This window comes from Urocitellus parryii, chromosome 10 (genome assembly GCF_045843805.1).
Source record: "Urocitellus parryii isolate mUroPar1 chromosome 10, mUroPar1.hap1, whole genome shotgun sequence".
Taxonomy (NCBI): Eukaryota; Metazoa; Chordata; class Mammalia; order Rodentia; family Sciuridae; genus Urocitellus; species Urocitellus parryii.
Window position 1 is genome coordinate 90,019,957 of NC_135540.1, and position 18,925 is coordinate 90,038,881.

Below are 18,925 nucleotides of genomic sequence, written 5' to 3' on the forward strand. Positions count from 1 at the left end.
TCATTTTCTTTACAGTAATTAAAAAAAAGTTTAAAAAATTGACAAAAAATAAGTTGCAGGTTAGGCCCCATAATTTAAACAACAAAATCTAGGAAGAAAAATATTCTTCAATGTACTCAACAGATAAGTTCATTAAAGGGTTAAAAAAAGTTGCATAGGAAAAAGGGACATTCCAACACTTGCTACAATGATGGCAATGGTTTCTCTATAGGGAGTAAAGTACCTTTAGTTTTTCTTCTTTTGATAACTCTAAGATTAGGGTTTATAAGCAAGAGCAAGTTAGAATAGCAGCACTTTTTCCAGTCCTGGGGAGCTCTATAAGCAAGAAGGGACTCTGTCTGGAGGGCAGGGTTTGTTCTACCAGACAAAGACAAGCCAGTAAGCACAGCTCCAAAGCTAAAGTTTTAAGTTCCTTCAATATTTTAATAAAAGTTGTTATAAAATCTTAATACTTTTGACCTCTGCTTAATAAAGGAAAAGGACAGGATCTGTGCGTTTGTCTTGAGTGACAGGAATTAGGATGTCAGAGGACACATCTAAAACATAAGAACAAAAGGGAGATTCCCCAGATGTGGTTTTTAGGGAATGGTGCACTATTGTCTTGATTTAACCTATGCAAGAGAGAAGCAGAGAAAAGTGTTGTATTATTTGGCCAGTGACCAAAAACTGAAACAAAACAAAAATTTAAAAATAAACAAACAGACAAAAGGTGGGTGGGGAATAAAAGGAACATTAACAACAAAACTGTCAGTTCTAAGAGAGACGAACGGGTTACAATGTAGTTTCTGTTCCCTTGCTCCTCCAGAAATAATCATTGTCTTCAGGCTCAAGTTCTATTCTAATTTGAGGCACAACTTTTACTGGAGTTCTAGGAGGACTAAAGAAAAAAAGAAAAGAAAGAAAAGAAATAGTAAGTCAGTCTGATTTTTCTCTATCATCTGTCAAATATTTTTTAATCATACAGAATTCAAACACGTCAACCTTCATTCTCTTTAATCCTCATCTCCTCCTTGCATATTAAAAACAGATATTTTGTTAATGGGATTAATGTGCCAATAGAGTTAAGAAATCCAAATAAAAATTTACAAGATCTGATACCTATATTTTAAAAAACCACATACCAAAGGACAAAATGAGGAAGTACCTAGAGGGTAATATATCTGAAATTAAAGGACAATAAGACTAATATATGCTGAAAATATTCAGAGCTTCCAATCTCTTGAGAATCCACAGTTGGACCTGTCATCTCCAGAGTCTTGTTAGAGGGAAGGAAACAACTGGATGAGAGATGCCAGGAAATGTCAGTTACCCTTAAATCAGTCAGGACACTGAAATTATAAGAGCTAATATTGATCCTGGACTTTAACTTAATGATACTGAAAGATTCCATTATTTCTAAGAGTAAGCAGGTCTCTTAGAGGTCTTTCTACTAGTAAAAGCTGGGGTAAGTTTTGGTTCTTGAGTAATTTATGTGAGATAAATCAGAGAGAGGAAAGAGAACAGGGAGTTCTGCCAATAACCCGCCAATGACTGCATGTCTGTGGGGTAATCGTCACACAAACACGGCAAAACACTGGACTCTCCTTTACCTTGGCATACCGAGTGACTGAAGGAAAGGAATTTTATCAGCATGATGTGTGGCGTTCAAGGAATGTTGAGGATCTTTCTCCTGGAAAGAAAAACACATTTTAAATCAAAAGTAATAGAACTGTGTGAACATGAAAGATTGGAGTGAAAATTAAAATCTTCTTAAAAATTGATGCATTTTCACAACTGGAAAGAGTAAGAGAGATAAATTTAGAGAATTCCAATAAACAATATACCAAACTAAGTCTCAATCTCTTCCTTTCCTCCACATAGGCTTTCTGGGAAGGATCACTGCTGTCATTATGATAAGAAAAGCAAGAGAGGAATCATTTCTGTAAGATGACAGCATCTTATGAATGTCTGATGCTTGCCCTGGAATTTCCTTCCATCTTCAACATTCACTATTTTCTCTAGCTGTTACTTGGGATGGGGTGGGGCTGGGAGAGGGATTCTTGAAATACTTAGAAAGCAATTCAGCTTTTGTTCTTTCATGGTGTATTTTGCTCAGGTAAACTTCCAATATCACTATTAACTTTCAGTTTATACTGATGTAGAGTTTTTGAGAGGATGAAGAACAACTGGCACACAAAATTTATCAAAAATTTTTAAACTCTGGTGATTTTTTTTCTTTTTTTTTTTTTTTAGTATTTAGAAGGGGCTATGCCAATTAATATGCCAACCAAAGACAAACACATTACACACATGTATGTTCGTCTTCCTATGACATTAATTTCCTAGAAATGAAAAATGAACTCAGAACATGGTTTGGGTGGCTTGAAATAAGAAAGAAAATTCTTAATCAAATCCCATTGATAAGAGTGAGCAGAAAATTAGCCTTAGTTACAAAATATAGTTACAAGTTGGACAACAAAAGTAAGATTGTTTTAATTCTTTGTTCTTTAAACCTAGAGTGATGGTCAACCTCCAAGATGGTTTGCAATGATCCCTATCATCTCCTGGTATTTATGTACTTGTGTAATTCCTTCTGCATTGCAACAGAGTTAGTCTATATGACCAAAAGAAAATGGCAGAAGTGGTGGTTTGTCACTTCTGAAATTTGATTATAAAAGATTATAGCTTCTATCTTGGTTTTTTTCTTCTGTCAGTGGCTCTGGGGGTAGCCATATCACATGTAGCTCTATGGACATGCCCACAGGCTGAAGAACTGAAACTTCCTGTCCCAGGCCTTGGGAAGGAGCTTTCAAGCAGATCCCCAGCTGCAATCAAGCCTCCAGAGACTCAGTCCCAGCTGACAGTTTGGTAAGGAATCTCTTGAAAGCCTCTGAGCTAGAATTAACAAATGGGCTGCTCCTAAATTTCTGGGTGTCAGAAACTTTGTGAGAAAATAAAAGTTTGTTGTATTAAGCTGCTAAGTTATATGGTAATTTGTTACTCAGCAATTGGTAACTAATACACCCAAATTTTATGAACTGTCATTCATTTCAAACTCTTTTTGGTATTGCTAACCTTCTACTGAAGTTGAAGTTGCATTATTAACTATATATAAAAGTGTCTCAACTGTCTCTTTTCCTGTAACAGATCAACAAACTCTGAAGTGTATCTGGATCTAAAAGAATGCATTTTCTTCAAATGAGAACTCAAAGTGGAAAGCAGAACAGAGGCAACTGCTACTTGCTATTGCAAAAGCTTCAGATATTCACTAATGTCTTCACAGAGTGGCCTGTTAACCCAATTACAAAAGAAAAGATGACATGTCACAAACCATCACACTGTAGCCACCAGGCTATCACCCCTGGAAGATCAGAGCCAGTTACAGAGATGATTTTGAAATAGCAGAAGAGGAATAAAGAAATCAGGAAATCAGCAAGAAAAGGAGTTGTGCTAATGTTTTATGATTGTCAATTTAATTGAAAATACCAATTTTGCCAAATTCTAAATATTAACAGCTAATTCATTAATCATTGAGAGGTCCAAGATGTAATTTCTTTTGAGAAGATTTGGTCATTGGTTGAAACCTAAGGAAGACAAACAGTAACAGACAGTGATGTAGTACTATAAGCTGCAACTCTAAATATCAGTGGGAAATAAAAATAAAAATCAATTAAAAACATGGTTATATGTTTAGCAATTGGAAAAAAAATGATGATGCCTTGGGGAAGAGAGAAGATTACCAAATGAAAACTTAAAGGTTATGGATAAAAGGAAGAAGTTAAGAGTCAAGTTTAGGGAATGTAAAAGTAATGTTTTATAAGAATTAAGTATAAATATTCATATAAAAAGAGAAAGAGGGGAAGTGAATGTAGATGACATCTCTAAAATATTTTCTCTGCAGGTGTAAATCATACTCAAGCAAGCATGCAAGAGGTTAGTTCTACTCACTGTCGGAAGGTTTGCTATCACTTAGGAAAGGCTGCTGTTCCATGATGTCCATTGGGATTTTAATACTGGGAACCTTTTCTGAGTATGGGCAGTCAGACTGTGAAAAGAATGTATAACTGTTTTTAGGGTGGTTTTATTATTCAGCCCTTCCTATCTCCCAGTATTGATCAAACCTATCATATTATCATTTCATTGTACTAAGAAAAAAGGTTTTAGATATAATTATTTCCAGTCTGCTAACTTCTCAAATTCAACATCATCTTTCTAATCCATATCTGTTTTCCTCTCTTCTGGAGTTAATGGGATTGAATCCACTAAAACTAAAACAGACCAAATAGGGAGTACTAGAACTTAGTTGTAAAGCTTTCCATAGCTAGATTCTCAATCATCAAACTTGGGTTGTTATGTGTGTAGAGCAAATGCCACTGTGAAAACAGATTAAATCTAGGAAATTTCTTAAACTATAATATGTTTTCAAAATTCTTGCATCTTTATGTTTCTCTGTATCCAGGAAAATCATGTCCCACATTTCCTTCCACATCAAGTAAGACTTGTTGAACATCCACTATCAAGAAGCCCACTACATAGACTCAGCTATAAACCTACTTTCTTTACTTTAATACTCCATCAGATACTATTTTACAATGAAAGCTTCTTTTTAAGTGGCATGCACCAAAGATATTTGAAAACATAAGCATAACATGACAAAATAAAACAAAAGGAAGTGTCTATTATGGTTAGACACACGAAGAATCATAACCAGAATAATTATTATAATCAAATAGCTATCCATGAGGCTGCTGAAAGAACAGGCCACCTGGTCCAAACTATCACAGATTACTATAGGATTACCACTTAAAAAAATTCACCATATTGAATTCAAGTCTATGGTTGGAGTGAAATATCCAATTCATCTCTTAGGTCTAAGTACCAAGGAGATAATCTTTAGTTGAAATTTTAATAAATGAGAACTCAGAGTCAAAATACAAAGAAATTTTAACAAAAAGCCTACTTCCTATTATGAAAATTACTTTATGATGAATCTACAAAGGGTAATGACCCATAATATTCTTTCAGAGAGCTAAGACCATATCCTTAAGTTAACAAAAAAGAAAAAAATAATTAAGATGCCATACACATCTTCACCTATGACAATGTCAAGAATGGTAAGTCTTATTTCAGGCACTTCCCAAAATAATGGCACTTACAGAGGGACAGGTTGGCAAGCAACACAGTCTACTAGGCAGATTAAGAAATGACTATAAGTGGTTCAAAACTTTGGCAAGCCACTACAACTCATTAGCAGTAGTACTGTAACTCTCGTGTCCAATGTGGTTCCCTGTATCCATGGATCCTACAACCTCATGATGATGAGGTGAACATGAGGAGACTCACCCTCCAAATCCAAAGCCCTTAAAAAATGGGCTCAACATGGAGAATTTATTGCACAAATGTACTCTAAATTGCCTGGTTGGGCTCACTGTCTAGAAACAAATATATATATATATATATATTTGTTGTTCATTTGCTTTGATGGGGTGGGGCAGAGAAGAAGAAGAGGAAAAGAGGCAAATATCATACGCCATTATTAAGATATCTGTTGAAAATACGGAGCTTAAAAGTGATAAATATTAATACAACAATAGCATTATTGTGTTTTGTTGAAAACCATATCTCAGAATTGTAAGAGCACCATAGGAGCCCATTTAGAGCAGTAAATCTAAAACATTCCCCAAAGTTGATATTTCATTTTTCCCCTTAAAAACAACAGAGAAGAGGATTACATAATATTAGTTCATACATTTGTAATGCATAATGAATATTAAGTTTGGTATCCATGGACATAAACTGAGGTACCTGTTCTAAAAATTCAAGATAAAATACTGCTTTAATCATTGTAACATTTCAGACCACCTTTCTTCTTCTTTTTTTTTCATCTTGAATGGTCCAGAAATTCATTTCAAGTTCTGAATTCTAGTCAATGTGTAAGCATATCATTTTTCTTCATACTGCATGTTAATCTTTGTTGTAATTTAAACACATTCTCTTTTTCTGCTATCATTGGAAACAGAAAATCTATATAACTGCTCTCATTTAAGATAGATGATGACAGTCACAAAAGCTCCCTCAGATTCTTTCTCTCTTTAGCTAAATGGGCCTTGTATGTTTAGCCTTTTCTTATTGGATCAATTTATCTGAAATCCAATTCTGTCTGTTGCCTTCCTTCATTGTACTATTTCCAAGTTCTACAAAAAGAATACAATCAGACAGATTGATCAACTAGAATAAGCCGAGGGGCACGGATTAAATTTTAGATTTGCCACTTAGGGCTGCTCATTTGAAAAAAAAAAGACTCAAATATCTATGTCAAAGCACTATGTTGTACTCTTTAAATGTATACAATTTTGTCAGTCGTGCCTCAACAAAGCTGAAAAAACTTTAACATTTGAAATTTTAGAATGACTTTTTTAGAAGTATTTTCTCAGTCTAAATTTTCTCATCTGCAAAATGGGAACAAAAATATACACTTTAACAAAATGTTATGTCAATTTAGGATTAAGCATACACGATCAAAGAAGATAAAAATGAACTACATTTGCACTTTAGAATGTGTAATGACACACAAAAACCATTTGTAATACTACTTGGTGTAAAAATCCAGAACAGATTTTTCACATGGAAAGTGTATATGTGTATGTTTATATATATATTTACTTATATATATATATATAAACTTTTTTTAGTTGTCAATGGGCCTCTCTTTTTGTTTATTTATATGCAGTGCTGAGAATCAAACCCAGTGCCTCACACATGCGAGGCAAGTGCTCTACCACTAACCCTAACCCTAACCCCAGACCCATCACATGGAAAATATATTTTAGCAATCCTTTCAAAAGGCTACTAGGATAAGCTGTGTGAGCTCACATGTGCATATGTGTGCATTAAAACAAATCCAAGCTTTTCTCTTGGCATTGATTACAGATCTCTAGCAGGGCATCAGTACTTCAGTGAAATAGTCTGCTAAAGAAAAATAAATGGTCAATAATTTCATTTCTTTACTTAATCATCTAATTACAGGAGGACCACTGGATTATGACATTGACCACTATAATTAGGTTAAAAAAAAAAGACCTCAAACTCCAATTCTCTTTCCTTTTTTTTTTTGACAGATGTAATGCCAAATCAGTTTAGCATAAATACACTGCTGGTATAATACAACAGCATAAGACTGGGGTTGAGAGCTACTCAAATAGATATATAGATTATGGAAGGCAGAAATTACAGTATCTGTCCATATTAGACTTAAAATGACACAATTGTGATATTATCTCATGTATATATCCTGGATTATCAATAACAAACCAAATATATTTCACAGCATTACTAAGCAACTTCCCTGTTATCTATTAGATTGGAGTTCTTTAAATATTAGAGTTTTTTAGGAAGGCATTATATCATTATTAATGTATTATAGTTACAGAAATTCTATACAAAATATACAAAACCAAAGTGAGCAAATAAAGGGTAAATGAAAGTAAAATCAGTGATAGGTCACACAGCTAGATAAATATTCTTACAACTCAGCTCTCCCTTTCATATCAGGCATAAAAGTGTACATTTTTTTCACATTTGCTTTTTTAACCAGCTTCGGAATTTTGGAAAGCCCCTTACATCATCATTGTCGCTATCCAAACTTCCCTTCTTCTTTTTCTTTTTCTTCTCATCCTCCTTCTTTTTCTTGTCCTTTTCTGGAATGACATCATCAAGGAAGCTGAGGTCATGCTGGGAGAAGAGGTAGTCCATACCTTTTCTGACAGCTACGAGTGCCAGGATCTGGAACAGCAAATACAAAGAGCATAAAAGAAACCACGTCAGACATTGTCACAATGAGGACTGACACTGCAGCATGGCAGAGACCTACTTTGTATATTATTGTTTTATGAAAGTCTCAGCTGAAACTCATGTTATTCCCTGCACGTATGATCACATTCAATTAGAATTTTTATGTGAAAGGATAGTTTTTCAAAACCATTTCTTTCCATGTTAGATTTTTTAATAAAATAACTAAAAGTTTAAAGGAAAAATAAGCCTGTAGATGATTTCTAATTATGCAAAACTTTAAAAATCATACGGGTTTATGAAAATCAATAAAATGAGCATTACGTATAGTATTCCAAGACATCTCTGATAAGATAGTATTTGGGGATGCTTAGACCATATTCTTACTGGACTACTTCAATCACCACCATCAACTAAATATTTACTATATGCCTGAAAACTGGGCCAAACTCTTAGGCAATATTATCTCATTTATTCTGTACAACAAACTTGAAAAGTAGATATTATTATCTCCATGTGACTGCTGATGAAACTGAAGCTCAGAGGCATTAAGTATGTTATCTGAAGCCACAAAACCATATAAAAGAAAAAGAAAGGGTGCCAGCTGCCTGCTGCTATCGAGTATTCTTGATGTTTGTGTCTTCAGTCTATGATTTGCTCTTGAAGACCAATCCCTTTTCCCTTCCTTTACTTTTGAAGGCACATTAAAGATATGTTTGCTCAACAGCACATTAGTACGCAGCAAGTTACAGGAGTCCTGACTTGGCCTTAAATTAAACAGCTGTCTCTATCTACATCATGCTTTCTATATGTCGGTTTCTGGAGAAGTTACCAACATCTGCCCTACTGTACTACAGGATTGCTTCACGACCAAATCAAAGCTCTGAAAAAACAAATACACTTTATAAAGGTAAAGCATTTTCTCACTGTTATTCAGCACAAGCAGTAATTTATAGGATATATTTTAAATTTATTGTGGCTTAGCTTCAATTTATCCTGACTTAAGAAAACCTAATAGTAGGTAGATAATACTAATAGGTAAGTGGGAGTCAATTCCCATGCTTAATGTTTTTTTACTGTAAGTTAATGTAGTTTAAGGAAAAAATCTTGTAAAGAACCATTAAGAAAAAAATATGACTTAATATACCATTAATATTTCTTACCATTTTTTGCTCTGTCCCTTGGAGAAAATAAATAAAATATATAAAATAAAATAATGATCTTGGCTAAATAGTTTTACAAAAAAATAATACAAAATGTGATAAGTGTATGGAAATTGTTTCCAAAATTATGGGGGAGACAGAACTGAGGTGGCCTTGAAATCTGTTTTGTGTTATGTATGTGCACTTTTCTTTTTTTTGGAAGAAATAGAGAGCTAGGAGAAGCTATAAAATTCAGTAACGAGGCCAAAACAGCCTTCATTCCTTCTTTCCCTTTTAAAATTTCTGATTCAGAGTAGAATGTTAGTTGCTTTACCTTGATTCTCATCATATCATGCCAAGGATAGGTAATCTACCCTTAAACTTGGCATGATGTAACCACAAATACTTGAAACACTAAACTTCTCACTTCCTTTCTTCTAATGCACTATAGGATTTCTTACAAGTCCCCAAATACTTCTACTATTGAGACTTAAAAGTCCTTTACTCTTATTTAGATTGGGTCTATTAGACAATATTTTGAAAATAACTAATGTGCACTGGTGTCTACTATGACTCAGGCTTTGTGCTATATATTTGATATTCATTATTGGTGCACAGAACAAGAATGCCACCCTTGTTTTACTGATGAGTTAATGGCAGCTCACAGAGGTTCACTGACCAGGGTTAATCTGAAATAGTATTTGAATTCAGGGGAGCCCAATTCATCCTAGACAGTCATAGACATAGGCAACTTAAATTACACGGATCAGAGTTATGAGGTCAAAGCTAGAAAATTTAGGAACCACACATTAGAAACATATGTGTGTTTCATATCACAATAACCACGTGATATCAGCATAACCTCATGGGAAGATTCAATCAAAGGATTGCCTACCATGACTGGAAAAATGATAGCAGCCACCGTTGACTTGAGGATCCAGAGCAGGGCCAGACATAACACCTGCAGGAAAGTGAACAGGTGGACACGGCGCAGAGGTACATGACGCAGGTAGATAAAGTCAGGTTGATGCTTCAAGGGCATCAGAAGCAGCTTCAGACGATCCATGAACTGGAGAGGAAAGGGCAAGAGAGTCCAACTGCATTACTTCAAGGGCCTATTCATACAGTCATTTCTGCTATGCTTAAGTAACCAGTAGTGATTTATATTTAGGCAAGCAACATCCTTTGCAATGTCCTTATGGAAGGACAAGGTACTTGTTAGGGAGTGCAGAAATTCAGTCTAGCATAGTCAGACCCTAGTATGAGTCTTCTCAATTTTGTTATTATTTGGAGGAATGTTATGCAGATACATGAGATAAAGTGCCACCAAAGAATAAAGTCACAGAGAAAATCATAAATTCTAGATGCTCATCTCCAAGTTTTCTATTTTCTACTGAGTCTCAGGAGAGAGGGTTTTGTGTCCATTTAAATAATGATATGCTAAAGAAAGACATCTGACTCATACATCTTACTCTGCTTCACTTGTCTTACCTGAAAGAAAAAGGGATAATACTATGCATCGCATATATATATATATATATTTCAAGGATATTTTAAAGATATAAAGAAAGTATACAACTTAAAAATGGGAATGTATTAATATTTCCATAAATTCAACATTACTTATCTATGGTATAGCTTGACTAGTATATCCAGCAATGCATTACCATTTCTTTCAAGAGAAAAGCCACACAAACATTACAGTAGGTTTCAAGACAGAGACAACTAGATACTAGAATCTAAGGGAGGTTAGCACACAGATATTAAAATGATTGAGCATCTATGTGCCAGCTGCTGCACTTCAAAAAGGAACTGCTGAGTTGACATTGACAATGATGGTGAACAGGATGGTATTTACAAAGCCATCACAGGGTCTTGCAATGGAAAAGGCTCATTAAATCATTGCTGAATTGAAATTATGTTGCATAAACTCAGAAATAATATCTATTTTTTTCTGGAGAAAAAGAAGTGCAAAAGTAAACCACACTATCACAGACAATCTTCTCTGCAGTGATTTCCCTACTGAAAGGGGTTTCCTTCTTCCTTTAAAGCTATTTTCGACTGATAGAGTCCCCTCTCATTTATGAAGATTGGGTTTTACAAAACTTTTTTGCTAAATCCACCTTGTCAAAAGAGTCTAAAAGAGACAGAATCAAGAGAAAGTAAAGAAAGGTAAAAGGGCATTAGAGGCAACAGCACTGCAGAATTTAGCACTAGCTGTCCCTTTAGCCTGTTTCTTCCATCATCATGATGTGATTGATTCTTTAACTAACATGTACTGAGCTCCAACCATCAGTAAAGTTTCTAGAACACACAGAATCTAATTGCAGTTCTAGATCATGTCATTAAGGGCAAACAAAAATAAGAACCATCAGCTCAAGGTCATAGTGGGTTCATATTTTTCTAGTTAGGGAAATAAAGAATACTTACAATGACACATTAAAAATAAAATATTTTTACAAATTTATAGTCTAAAAGTTGCATGAGCTCAAATAATCTCACATTTACATTCAACGTGCACAGTCTATGAGACCCACTTTGTATTCTGTAACAAATATCCCAGCGGTAAAGAAACTCTCACTCAATGGTTCTAAACAGGGAAAAGTAAAGTAGCCTTTTCTCTTTGAGGGGGGCCTGGCCACTTGCCCAGCTCTATCTGACTTTAAAACCAAGTTAATCTAAATTCAATAAATGAAAGCAAGGACTATTTTGAAGTTCAAATAAATTCTTATGATGTTCACAGAACATGCAGTCTTTTCCCATTAAAACATTACTGACTGCTAAATAAGGCTACAATTAACAAGGTGCCAGAAAGCAGTAGCAGAACTTCCAGTTTCCTGGTGCCAATTAAATTAAACCTCAATTGAAAAACAAAGTCCCTAATAAATTTTTTCCTAATGATTTTTTTTAAGGAGATCAGGGCTGGGGAGGTAGCTCATGGTAGAGTGTTTGCCAGGCATACCCAAGGATCTGGGTTCAACTCCAAGCACTGGAAAAAAAAAAAAAAAAAAAAAGAAGGAGGAGGAGAAGGAGGAGGAGGAGGAGAAGAAACAACATAACAAAAGAGGGTTTGGTTTTACCAAACTTGTGACAACAGCAGTACATAAACCACAATGACTTTAATCATGTATTAGTGCAAAACTTCTGACCACCGAGTTCAGCCATGTGAAATGCAGATGAATAAAGAATAGCTTGTTCTTGGTAGAGTCTACAAGTAGATCAACTCCACTGAAGAACACCCTGAAAAAGTTAGATGCCCGTAAAAGGAAGGGGGAAGGAAGAAAAGGGAAGAGAGAAAAAAGAAAGAAAAAGAAAGACTATATCTCACTCCCTAGTCAAATAACTTTTAGTAGCCTGCTTCGAAAATGGGTATTTATGATGATATTTGTTAACACTAGCTAACTTTGTTGACTAAGTCAGAAACAAAAAGCAGGTGAAAGGTGGATAAAGTAGAAAATAAATTAATTTATTTAAATAATTTTTAAAACTTAACTATTCATGATTAATGCTTGTTTGTGAAGATCCAATACTAGCCCATTATTACTACAAGAATTGCACTACTTAACTCCAATTGCAACACAACACTTACCTGCACACCATTAAGTGAGGCCACCCCCATGTACAGGAATACACCATACAGTACTGGCATAGGAATAAACTGAGAAGGAAAAAAAAATGGATAAAGGTTAAAAGCAACAATAACATAAACACTAGAGGGAATAATTTAAATAAAAAGGCTCAAAGACAGGATATTGTAACATAATGACCTCTAATAAGTGTTCTTTCTTCCTCTGTTGATAAACTTCTACACTCTTTGTACTAGAAATAAATGAAGGATGATGAAGGGGACTTTCAACTTTCATTTAATGTGTGTGTGTTTTTAATGAGCATATGTGACCTTAATAATAATTTAATTAATGGTGGCGGGAAAGAGTTTGGTTTTCTTTTGCCTTTAAAAGCAGTAGACTATGCAACCCAGATGCTTACAAGGACTATGAGGTAGAAACAGGGAGCAAGTGGCCTCACTCTGGAGACCAAGATCCTTCCATAACATCACACTCTGCTGATTTTTTCCTGTACAATTTTTGCTAAATGGTATCAACTTGGTGGGTAAATGCCTCTTTCAATAAAATAAACATCAAACAACTGTCCCTTTCTTTTCAGGAATATTAAGAGGATAAACTAATGAGAACATGGTTAAAAGGAGTGTGGAACATCTGGAAGCAATTAATTACATGCATGGATTAATACTCATCTTTTAAAATTCAATTAATACATCTTCATGCATTGTTCAGCAAAAAATCTTTTACAGTAATACAAAGTGTTTTAATTATGAGAAATTCTAATGGGAAATCTGTACATTTCACCTCTTCCTAGACCTGCAAAATGTGAACATATCAAGCATGATTCTGATTCTGGGAAGGCTTTTCTCAGGACAACAAAAGATTGTCAACATGAAATTCTGAAAAGAAGTTCAAGCAATTTCAGGATTTTTCAAAGCTAAAATATTAAAACCACAAGTCAATTAAGGCCAGCCAGTCTTACCAAATGCATACAAAGGAACTGACTGTAATCAGAAAACATGGAATGGCTGTAGAGTAATTTTTGAAGAACTACTGCATGTATTAAGTGAAGCATAATTTCTAGCAGCCTCTTTCCAGTAGCTGGGAACTGAATCCAGGGACCTGCAAACATTGCTCTTTCTTTCTTTCCAGTGCTGGGGATTGATCTCACAGCCTTTCACATTCTAGGCAAGCACTTTACTAATGAGTCCCTCCCCACTCTAGCCCTAGCATCCTTTCTTGTGACTGTCTAGTGAAGTTCTGTCTCAAGAGATCCTTAAGCCACCATTAGAGAACTAGTGAATACTAAAACAGGTCATGACAATCTTTGTTACTGGTTAGTCGTAGAATGGTTGAATTTCTATGGAATAAATATTTATTTCTATAAAATAGCAAATGCTTCTTTTTAAAAGGATTGTCAATTTTAACATAACTAATCTTGATCTTGAGCTCAGAAAAGAAAACAAAAACAATGACCTGAAATGCTGAAGGGGGTGGGAGAGACGTGCTGATGAGGGGAAGCCAGGCTGCTGTCATACCCAGCAGCCACCACAGAGAGGTGGACATTGCACATTCAAGTCACCCAAGCTGGCACACAAGCCTCTATTCTTTTAGAATGTGAGTGTTTCCATCCCTTACAATTCTGCATACATTTATCAAAAATAAATAAATAAAAAACAGAGACCACTTTATTGCTTTAACTCATTTTTAAAGAATCTTCCATTTTCCTTAGAATATGATGATTTCTCTATTATTTCACTTTTAATTTTGAGAGGAAGGGAAGAAAAACAAAACGGGAAAAGGGAAAAAAATAGTTCATTCATGAAAAACTAGTTAGAATTCTTAGGGTAGTTACTTTTTAATCCTGGTAAATCATTTTTCTAGCATGAGTAAAAAGTGTCTTCAAGAGTCCGTTCCTGGCCTAATCTTTACTCCTTACCTAAGCTTAGCTAAATATTTTCTCTACTGTGGTTCAACATCAAAAGGAAGGAAAATTGTGTCTTGGACCTTATGTCTGTTCCCTCTGAATTTGTAATCATAATTATAATTTATAATTATAGATATGATCCAATTTATCACGAAATAAAATCAGAAGGTATCATCAACACATAATGACATGGATGTGGGCAGGAATATAGGTTTAGAAATAAATATTTTTTTGAAATACACTTTTGTTGGGAAGGAAAGCTATGAAGTAGATTTTTGGTCAACTTCAATATAATACAAATGTCTTATGAAATTTGTCATATTTTTACAATATCTTAATAAAAATATGCCAGTATAGAACTCTTGATGGAACTTGACAGAATTATTGTGTTAGAAGATATTTTTTATTGAATTTGGTTCATGAGTTCACATAAGAAGGTCATTCTTGAAAAATTAATCATACTAGAATCCTTCATCACAAAAGGAAGGAAAAGAAGAATAAGTTTTTAATGTGTGTGTTTTTAATGAGCATATATGATCTTAATAATAATTTCCTTAATTAATGGTGGCGGGAAAGAGTTCGCTTTTCCATTGCCTTTAAAAGCAGTAGACTATGCAACCCAGATGTTTGCAAGGACTATGAGGTAGAAACAGGGAGCAAGTGGTGGAACCCCACCTCTTAAGTTAAACCAGGATGATATACATAGTAATAGGTATACATTTTTACAAAGATAGACAGGAAGACATAAAATATAAAAACACAAGGTACAATAGGATTATAGGCAAATCAAGAATTTCCAAGTGACAAAATTATGCAAAGAAAATGATATAATTAATCACACTCAGAAAGGCAATAGGAATAATTATAAAATAGTATTAATATTTAATAAACATGAAGAATGAAAAATTAAGTGATTGATCCTATAACCAGATAGATTAGTAAACTGGAGATGAAGTCAAAGATTTAATATATTCAGATCATGTTATGTCAAATTTTCAATTTCTGGTAAATGTAACTCTATACCTTTGATTTATTGATAGTGTTAGAACATTCTCAGAAAGAAAAATGTGAAAAGAGTAAGTTGACTAATAATAAAGGGAGACTGTAGTTTTCTAACACAGAGTTCATGACAGGAGTGAGAGCAATGTAAGGGTCTGTGTGTGTGTAGAACCCAGAGTGAGACTCTGATAAAGAACATAGGTATAGAAGTCAGACGGACCTGGGTTTGATTTCTAGCTACTGTCTGTGTAACTCAGAAAAAAATTATTAACTTCTCTTATCCTCAGTATCCTCATCTAGAAAGTGGCTATGATAGAGATTACATAGCAGAAAAGATCTAGTCCAGGACATGGTTCATAGTAGATACTCAATAAATGTGGTATTGATGTCATCATTAACATGATCTTGACTGACAAAGTCAATGAGCCTGAAATTGCTAAGCACAGCTCTCACTGGGATCTGAGTGATAGGGGTGACTGGGAGCTAAGTAATGGGCCAGAAGGATGGCTGAAAGGTCATACCTGAAGCCCTGCTTTGTTTAAACTTCACTACATTACCCTTTGAGTTCTAACAACCATCTTTAAAACATGTTATTAAAATAATATCAATCCCTTAAGCCTTAAAAAACCTTAAGTTGCTAAAGAAGGTGCTGACCTACACGCTGGTCTCTAATAATTGAAGAAGCTGGAATGAGGCCTGACGAGGAGTTTGTGGAAATGCTGTGTTTTTTTCTCCACACAGGATTAGAAATTGGATCAAAGAAGCTGGGGAAGATCATCTCATGGGAAATGATAGTGAACGAGTTCCGTGAGGACAAGTACCATGATTTATTTTAAAAGGTGACAAATCATGAGGGTTATGAGATTGGCTTTGGTGTCAGAACTGCCTAAGTTCAAATCTTGGTTCTATCATTAAAAAACTTTGTGACCCAGTAGTTTATTCATAAATTTTCCAAACTGCAAAATAATTAGTGGTATTTTTTTTTTTTTGGTGTCACTGGAGGACTAAATTTTAAAAATCTGTGCTGAGCCCTTCATTCAATGATAAACTCAATGAATAGTAACAACTGCGGTCATCATCATCACAACCACCACCATCATCATCTCTGTTGCCCTGGTACAGAGCACAGGATGACATATTGTAGGGTCTGGACAAAAATCTGCCAAGTACAAACTAAATGCTATCTTCCACACTTCAGAACACTAAACAAATCTTAAAGATAAATTCTGGCCACTCCTCATGTTAAAGATAAACTAATTCAAGCAAAAGCAACCGAAGTAGCAGTGAACTTCATTTGATCTTTATTTCTTGAAGCTTGCCAAAAAAATGGGAAAAGTAAGCTCAAGGAACTGCCTTTCATCTTTTCACTGCCCTTTAGTCTCCCCTCACTTCCCCATACAGAATACTAGCAGTTAAAAAGGCAATATTTCCACTGCAGAAACACAGCGGAAATCATTTAACCAGCCTGGGAAGCCGGTTATTCTTGCTTCCCAGCAGTTCTGCACTGAATCCATGGTGAGATTCAGCACTTTGAGGCATGAATGACTGTAGCTGGCAATGGTCAAGGGGGTTTCTTCATGAACTTAAAGCTGGTGCACTATAATTCCTTACATTCTTCCACATAAAAGGCAGATTTCGGCACACAGATCAAAACAGAGGTCATAAACTTCATGTTCAAAGTAAGCTTGCATAAGCAGGCAGGGGGGTGGGGGGGGGAGGGCAACCACCTATACTGCTTAATGCATGAGAGAAAATTGCTAAGCTCATCAGAGACCATTAAACTTGTGAGGGAAATAAGGAGTTGGGCAGGGAAGGGGTTCAGACATTTCCTTCTGAAAAGTGAAAGTCACACATTTCTCTTGTTCTCGTTCATTTGATCTACCTTTCAAAGACAGACTATTAAGTAAAACTATTCTCTGAAGCTGTCACCTGCTTCTTTAAGAAACACAGTCACATGGAGGAAGAAAAAAGGTACCCTACTTGGAGGTAACCCCTAACACCACTTTTTGTGTGAATTCTGAGGTTAATTATTAATCGAGACTTTACCTGAGTTCTAACTTAGGTTTTGGTTAAACTGTACCCTCAACAACTACTTCTTCCTGTATTGACTTTTTAAATGACCCAACAAGAGACCTCTGATAAGTGTACATACCCACATACCTCCCCAAGCTTCAGTGCTAAGAAGAGCATGTGATCTGAAATTAGTTGAGTTTTTTCTAGAGACATGACTCCTGAAGTAAGGAACAGCCTGACTTGCTCAAGTAAGAAATCTCAGTTGCCAATGCTTGACTATTTTGTCCTTGTGGTTTTTGAAAGTTTTCCTACATTTGTTGTAAACTACATTATAAATATGTTATAAGCTATGCTGACAAAATGGTTTCACTTTCCACATTTTTGACAAAACCCTACAGGACAAAAATGCTTACTGAACTCCTGTTTTCACTGATTCTTACAATGATCTTTCGAGTTAACCCAAAGTCACCAGATGAAAATAACACAACCATGGATACTAGTGGCAGAATGAGGATGACCAATGCATGGACTATTTAAGCAAGGCCAAAGAAAAAGCAAGCTCATGTTCACTGGTACCTGCATTTCTCTCTTCTTTCTCTGCATTCTAATCTCTTCTTATAGATACTAAGGGGCTTTGCATATCAGGGGCAAAAGGAATCATTGTAAAGCACATCTTAAAGCAGCTTTAACTCCTCTACAGCCATATCTGGGTTCAGGGTGAGAAAATAGGAAGAGGCATTGTGAGTTCTGCAAATTTTCCTTAAAATAACAATTTACATAGTATCTATTCTCCAGGTCCATTTAGAATCACACATGATTACTCTACAGACAGGACCTCCAGGATTAAAGCCAATTTACTATAACACACATTTTTTAAAAAGGACTTTTAAAAATATCTGGCTTTCCTAATTAGGATTTTATATGTATATAAATCATATTGAAATAAAAAGATCAAATGGGAGATGATGAGTAAATCTAGACTAATGGAAAATGTTTCTATTTCCTTCATTGGTGACAAGGCACAAGCACTGTGCCTTATAAGCCCACTTTCTGAAAGCCTGGAGAAATGTATTCAAAGGAGCGCTTCCCACAACATAGGGTCCTAATTACCCACAGTGAACTCTCTAAAGATGATCTCTCCAGATGAGGTCTCACTGCCTGGGAGGCAGAGCTGCAATTAGATATTTCCACCAGCAGGTCTGCTGGTGTCTACAGGGGGACACAGGAACAGAATGAATTCTGTCTGGCAGAGGACTCAATACTGTGAACCTGACCACACCTTCAAGCCTACTTTGTATTGTACCTTGCTTTGCATCGGCAAAAGTAATAACAGATTTCCCTCTCTTTACAAAGAAGCTAAGTTCTTAGTCTTTTAAGGTCCTCTGTACATAACCAGAAATAATTTCTCTAAGTTTTTTTTTAATCTTAGCTCCCATGTGTTACCTGAGAAACAGGCATCTAGTCAGAAATTGATTCAATCAGACAACTGACATTGTGGAAACCAAGGACATAAG

General features: G+C 35.2%; 1 protein-coding gene across 2 annotated transcripts in view; it reads right to left on the bottom strand.

Moving 5' to 3' along the window:
* Positions 1-789: 789 nt before the first annotated feature.
* Positions 790-18,925, bottom strand: part of Slc4a4 (solute carrier family 4 member 4) — a 319,583-nt gene continuing 301,447 nt past the window's right edge. For both annotated transcript variants that reach the window (XM_026402584.2, XM_026402583.2), the window contains exons 21-26: positions 12,499-12,567; positions 9,805-9,978; positions 7,600-7,761; positions 3,928-4,024; positions 1,590-1,669; positions 790-877 (exon numbers count right to left, since the gene is read on the bottom strand). In XM_026402584.2, the coding sequence (XP_026258369.2) occupies positions 1,626-1,669; positions 3,928-4,024; positions 7,600-7,761; positions 9,805-9,978; positions 12,499-12,567 (546 nt within the window). In that variant the 3' untranslated portion in view covers positions 790-877; positions 1,590-1,625. The remainder of the gene's footprint in view (positions 878-1,589; positions 1,670-3,927; positions 4,025-7,599; positions 7,762-9,804; positions 9,979-12,498; positions 12,568-18,925) is intronic.